The 7,023-nt window shown below is 46.0% G+C and overlaps 1 protein-coding gene across 1 annotated transcript in view; it reads right to left on the reverse strand.

Moving 5' to 3' along the window:
• Positions 1 to 7,023, reverse strand: part of LOC105814782 (phospholipid-transporting ATPase IB) — a 478,735-nt gene that overhangs the window by 197,088 nt on the left and 274,624 nt on the right. Inside the window, exon 25 of the mRNA XM_012649872.1 lies at positions 2,488 to 2,671. Within this exon, the coding sequence (XP_012505326.1) occupies positions 2,488 to 2,671 (184 nt within the window). The remainder of the gene's footprint in view (positions 1 to 2,487; positions 2,672 to 7,023) is intronic.

Consider the following 7,023-nt stretch of genomic DNA (forward strand, 5'->3'; position numbering starts at 1 on the left):
GGAATCATAAAATAACTAGCAAAACAAATAAAAAGGAAGTTTGCGTTTGACCCGGACCCCTGGTGCTAAACTTCAATGGGCACAGAGAACATCTGCTGGAGTCATCCCCAAGAATGCTTCGACCTGAGTGCTACAATGATTTGTTTTAAAATACATATATATATCCTAAATCAAAATGCTGTCTTCATGAAGTCGTTCAAAAAACATTAAGAGGGTAGGGGGCAGGGAAGACTCTCTCCCGAGAACAGACGCGATACTACACAGCGGCAGCGAAGGCTGCCCGGGGCCAGGCGGCAAGAGGAGGGGCCATGGTCAGTCCCCGACTGTCCTGTGCACACAGACGTAGGCGCAGGCGGGAGAGAAACGGAACCAGAGCTTTGCACAGAGAACACACACAGACACACACACGCAGACACCCGTAACTTTCCCCGAGGATACGTCTTGGAGCTAAATATCTTTTTACTTCTGCATATGACCCTACAGGGTGTTTCCTCAAAAGCCCAATAAAAAAAAATTCATGCACGTTACAATGGACAGATAAAGCACAAGGTGTAAACTTCAACCAGAGATGTTTACCATTTCAACAGGGGCAGGGGAAGTCATCAAATTGTGGCATTTCCAGTGCAGTAACTAAGGCAGAGCCAGCTCTGCAAGGGTGTGAGGCTGGCACGAACCCGGCCCTGAGATGACGGCATCCGTCCAGTCGGGAACGGGACCACGGACAGGAGGAAGGAGAGCCCACAGCCACAGGGGCCTTCATGGCTTCCCTTGGCATAGGTGACTCCACACTGGAGGGGCAGAGAAGCCCCAAGTAGAGCTCTACAGCCCTCTCCCCGCTCCACCCTTCTTTGACGCTTTTAACTTGAAGAGAGCAGTTGCTCTGGGTCCCGCATCCTATTCGTATGCAGTTTCAACAAAGCAGGCCATGGAATCTCCCTTCCCTAGACATTTTAAAGAAAAAGACAGACAAATATTTGCCTGGAACTCCTAGGAAACCTCTTAAGATCCCTTCCAGCCCTATGATGTTATAACTCAAGTATTTAATAATGCTGGGGTGTATAACATCTCCAGTTGCTGACAGACCTCAGGAAGTGCGAGTCCCCCAGGCCGCAGAGCATTTGACTCAGGAAAGTAAATGGGCAGGTGTGTGGGGCCAGCCCTGCAAGTTCACTCCTGGGTCTGCCGTTCTCCGACCCCAGACGTTCGCTCGGACCTGAGGTGCGTCACCTGATGCAAAGGAACCCCGGTTTTCCCACCTGTAATATCAAAATTCTTCCTCCTACCTACTTCAGGAATTATCTCGGGGATTTATTTGAAATCAACAAAGGAATAAGATTGATTTCATGCATTTTTCAGAGCCAGGAGGATTTGTAATTCCTCCCTGCATTTGCAAAACCGCGAACGAACGGGAGGGAACCTGAGAGGTGATCTAACACAGAGGCCCCCTTTGGGGGGTGGAGCCCGCAGCCCTGCGGCCGCAGGAACCTTGCTCACGTTTTATATGTAGTCCCCGATTTCAGCTTGAAGCGGGACAAAGCCATTATTCCTTGTGTTCCTGTGATTAAGGTTAACACATTCTTCAAAAGCCTAAACACCGCAAAAACAGGGAGCTCTGGCTGCCCAGGAAGAAGCAGGCATTTGATCAGGACATCGCAGTCTGGAGCCAGGGGGAAGTGATGTGTGTCACTGTGATGTCTAGATTCTCTGGGTTCTTCAGCAGGCCAAAGGGTCCAGATATGTATCCTAGGGGTCAGGAGGTTGACTATTTTCCTTCATCTTTTGGCTGTCACTAAGGAGTGGACATTTCCTTCATTGTCAGGCCACCGGCGCAGTGGCCACAAAATGCCTTGCAAGCGTCTACATGCAACGTTCGGTTCAGAGAGGAATGGACTGAACTTGGCCTAACTGCAGGGGGTTGTTTGCGACCAAGCATGGAGTCGCTGCAGCCCAAACCCGGCTCGTGCTCTCAGCAATTCATCTCACAGAGGTAGCCCTGGGCCGCACCCTGTCCTGATTACACAGAGGGCAGCTGCTGTAAATCACTGCTTCTCCCTGACCTTAAACGCCTGAGCAGAGTGTGCCCTGGTGCCTCTGGAAGGAGGGTGGGGCCAGGAAAGGGCTGGAGAGAATGGATGTCCAGAGCGCGGCTGCTCTTCAGCAGGGACACCGAGAAAAGCACACGCAGCAGATGCAGGAGTTGAGGGATCAGGGACCTATCTGTCAGGAGTGGCACCTCGCCTGGATGACAGAGCAGCCCAGCCACCCCCACAGCTGGCCAAAGGAAACCCAACCGGCAGGACGGGGCCTCCCAATTGCACAAGATCAAAACCACAGCGAAATCCAAACAGGCCTGTGGTTTCATCTAAGCGGCAACCTCAAAGGGGTGGCAGAGGTCTTGGGGATGGGCTGGGGGTCAGGCCCAGGCTCTCGTGCCCAGCTGCCGTCGCTGTCAACAGGACAGGACAGCTGGCCACGCACGCCGCTGACCTGCGCGATGGCGTAATCCGAGTTGTTGGTGGCCTGCATGCCCTCGTTCCCGCTGATTCCCACACCCACGTGGGCCGTCTGGATCATCCCCACGTCGTTGGCGCCGTCCCCGATGGCGAGGGTGATGGCCTTCACCCGCTTCTTCACCACGTCCACTATCTCAGACTTCTGCAGAGGAGACACTCTGCGGGAGAAGAAAGAGAAGCCGTGACCGTGTGCGCCTTTCCAGAGGAAACAGCTGTAATCTGCATTCGGCGGCGTGGAAAGGACAGTTATTGGACAACCTCCAAATTCAATACATACGTTTTATGCTCATGTGCAAAGAAGCTTTCAGAAAACAGTAGCTTGTGGCTTTCAAGTATTTGCCAACTTTGCAGATGGAATACACAACTCAAAACTAACTTAAAGCACAGCCTATGGGGAATCGTCCTGCTCGGTGGGGAGCTACGCACGGACTCTCAGGAGCACACGCGCCCTGCTGCAGGAGCAGGGCCGTTACACTCTGTCACAGAGGCCTTTGGAAATGCTTTCCCAATAAATCAGAAAACCAGCACAGGCCCCCTTTTTGCTTTTCGGTACATCATATACAACCTAGGGCTGGCAAGGGAACTTTTTATAAAATCTGTTTTTACGGAAGGGAAAGAAAACTGGCAGGGCACAAGAAAATGTAGGAAGAGTGGAGGCCGAGGTGGGAGGATTGCTTGAGGCCAGAATGTCAAGACCAGCCTGGGTAACATAGCAAGACCCCCATCTCTACAAAAAATAGAAAAATTGGCTGGGTGTAGTGGTGTGAGCCTGTAGTCCCAGCTACTCAGGAGGCTGAGGCAGGAGGATCACTTGAGCCTAGGAGCTTGAGGCTGCAGTGAACTATGCTGATGGCACTGCACTCCAGCCTGGGCAAGAGAGTGAGACCCTGTTTCAAAAAAAAAGAACAAACAATACAAATTCACTAATAAAGCCATCACTTAATCTTTAACTCTTCTTCACGCAGGAAGATATCACAAGACAGCACGGAACAGACACCTAAGCAGCACTGGACCGGCTAGCGGCTGCAACTCCTTGAGAGTCTACATGCCACCCAGGTGATCAAGCACGGTGGCCTCTTTGTCAGCAAATCTGAGGTGGTCTGGAGAGAAAGGAAGTCCCTGGGGCAGAAAACTTGGCCCCTTTGCACTGCAGAGAGTTGGAACAATCTTGGAGTGAACAGGGAAGGAGCTAAACAGATCCGAGATTTTCTCTGAGGTTAAACTGTTAGATTTTTGTTAGGGTGTTTAGCAATAAACCAACCAGCGGGTAACAGAGCAAGTCAGACAGAGTCACAAGATCCGCCACTCTGGGATTCGGATCTCAAGTAAGTCAAGTGAGGATCCTGATGGCTTAAAGTCCAGCCTATGAACATCCAACAGCTGCCTTTCCCAAGAGCAAAGATAAGAAAACCTGACCAGGGCACACAAGGCAAATCATACCCCAGTTATGTCCTAAAACAGGAACATGAAATTCTCATCAAGGATTTATTATGCCCTCAGCTGTAATGCCTTGAGAAAACATAATTCTAGCACACACTAGGGGTTCAAAACAGATGTCAAACAGCTAATTTCTACAGAACTGAAGAGGCACCATTCCCCTTCAGCCATATGCAGTATTCCAGCATGACTAGTTGCCAGGAAGCACAGACCAGCTCTTTCTTCATCTGAATGTGTGCCCTGGAATCACATGCCACACTTAATAAGTATCCTCCACATATAATAACTCAGCCCGTAAAGTGAGAACTCCAGAGCACACCTGAGCCAACCTAGCTGCTTGGGACACTTCTATAACCTATTTTGGTGCATTATAAATAAAAATATAAACCCAATGAGTTCAGTCAACTGGAGAGGTAGTCCATCCACATTATTTGGCTAACACAAAATGAGCAAACTCTAAAATGAGCAACAAGTTTTCCTTTTGACACTTAAATAAAAAACATCATCATCCTGGAGTATCCCATTTTACGGGATATGTGCTCCTGAAATTTTAAAACTAGCTTTCTAAAGTTATTTCAAATATGACACTTAAGTAAAACCTTGGGTGATTGCTTTCATAGAATTAATGATCACACTTTAATTTACGTGATCTAGAAAAGCCCTGGTCTCAGAGTGAGTTTCTAAATCCTGTCCTTGCAACGTGGTCTGAGCAGACCGAAGCGAATCCCCTCCTTAGCTTCTTGCTGTCAGCTGCCCCACCAGCCACAGAGAGGCCGGATCTAGATCACAGGTTTCTGCGCCGAGTTCAGTGGAGCCAGAGGAGTTACAACAAACTCTACCCAGGAAGACCCAAGAGACCCAAAACACTCACTAATTAACCAGACTCATGAAATGCTTTCACTAATTGAACTTCAAAACATCTTTATTGCCTATAGACAGTCCTCATGACTAAAAGGAAGTTTGGAGACCACTGGCCTAGATCAGTGAATCTCAAATTTTAAGCAAGCATCAGAATCACGCAGAGAGTTTGCAGACACAGACTCTGACCTCACTCTGGGGTGAGGCCTGTGAATGTGTGTTTCTAACCAGCTCCCAGGGGACGCCGATGCTGTCTGTCTCTGAACCACACTCAAACCACCAGCACTGGCCAGACAATAGCACAGGTTCTTTCTAGCACAACTGTTTCCTAGCCAAGCTTAAATTTCCACAGCACAAGACATAAGCAAAATTTTCATAGGGATATTTAACAATTTATTACCAGAAACATGTAATCTCACTCCCTTTTTTTCAAAGTTTGCAAACATAGGTTCTTCTTCTTTGCTTTCAAACCAAAACCAAGTAAGTATAAATTTTGGTTGGGTATTTCATTTAAAATATTCTTCCAGTCTGAGTGTCTCATACAAGACAGTGGTAGGTGAAAATACTAACCAGAAGTAAGACATACTGGACTTTGTGAGTTTTTTGTTAATGACACAGAAACCAATCAATACCAAGCGTAAAATACACAATAATTAACTATAAAACAAAGTGCTACAAATATATCAGAAGATTTCATTTAGAAAAGTATCTATTTTTCCTGTTAAATATCCTATGAATGAGATTTTCTTTGATAAAAAATAACCATTGAAATAAAATATCACACTTTTTTTCCTATAGTAGTCATTAATCCTAAATTTTTCAAAACTTGCAGTATCTTTAAAAATCTCCTAGCTTAAGCAGATATACAAACACCTAATATGAGTCTACTATCTAAAGTTAATTAAACTATCCCACATGTATCTGTTTATTAAAAGCTCACAGATGGCAAGAATGAAAGGAGTACAAAAATGACTGACACCTCTATGAGATCCAAATTTATCTTGATGAAAAACAGATAAAAAGAATCCGTTTTTCCTGTGGTCTAGACGGACATTGTTTGCAAACTTCTCGACCAACATGCCCGTGGTCTTGATTTCGTTTTCTACTAATATCCTTAAAAATACTCTAGGCTTTTTCCGACAGCTTTTAATGACATATGGCTGGAAACAACAATCTCTGGCTTCACAAACGGCTCCCCTGGGACAGGCTAACAGCTAAGCCTAGCCTTTTTTTCCCTTGCCTCTCAACATCAGAACACTGTGACTATTACAAGCCCACTGTTAGCCCCCATATATCACTCAAATGAGCACTTGAGGGTTTAACAGATACCAGCTTACCAAGTCTTTATGAAGGGTCCCAGGAGTGCTATGTGATCGAGTCATCCAAGGTCTTTATATTTATGCACCTCACTATGTATTTTTTTTTAAGATGGAGTCTCACTATGTTGTTCAGTCTGGTCTCGAACTCCCAGCCTCAAGCAATCCTCCCACCTGGGCCTCCCAAGTAGCTGAGGCTACATGTGCGTGCCACTGCACCTGGCTTACCTCACCATATATTTATTCTTTGTACAATGATTTACGCCTAGAATCAAATTCTATCACAATCTTGCATACCTCAGTATTATGTTTGCACTACTACTAACTACTCAGCAGTGTCCAGTAGAATAAGCATTTAACTTCCCGACTAAATAAAATGATGAACCTATATCTCATTAAGTGATAAAAATGTGCATGAAATCACTATGAACCCTGATGCTACCCGGCCACCCGTGTGAAATACAAGTCAAGATGCTTCACGATTTGCAGAGCATCTGATGTAAGAGCCTAGATGTACGGACGGCATTACTTATTTTGATGTGGCTGAAACAGATGTGTTCTGATAAATCCCCTGTATTCCACCAGTATCAGCCATGAAGTCCTTTCCCTGAGGTTACACTGCAGGTTGAACAGGTGCTAAGGCCACACCAACAGGAGTCTGTGCAAAGGAGACAGGAGAGGCAGTCAGCTGTGCAAGCATCCTGATTTTATCTTGGTGCTGCAATTTTATGGTAATTTCAGGAATTTAATGTATATATTTGAGTCTATATTAAATTGTAGAAAGCTTGAAATTCCCATAGCATCCTCTAAGTACAAAGATTATTTTCAACAGGGTACAAGTATCCATTTTTCAAAATACTAAGGTTAAATGTTTCCATATTCTGGAATAGACTCTAACT

Source organism: Propithecus coquereli, unplaced genomic scaffold (assembly GCF_000956105.1).
Source record: "Propithecus coquereli isolate 6110/MARCELLA unplaced genomic scaffold, Pcoq_1.0 Scaffold306, whole genome shotgun sequence".
Taxonomy (NCBI): Eukaryota; Metazoa; Chordata; class Mammalia; order Primates; family Indriidae; genus Propithecus; species Propithecus coquereli.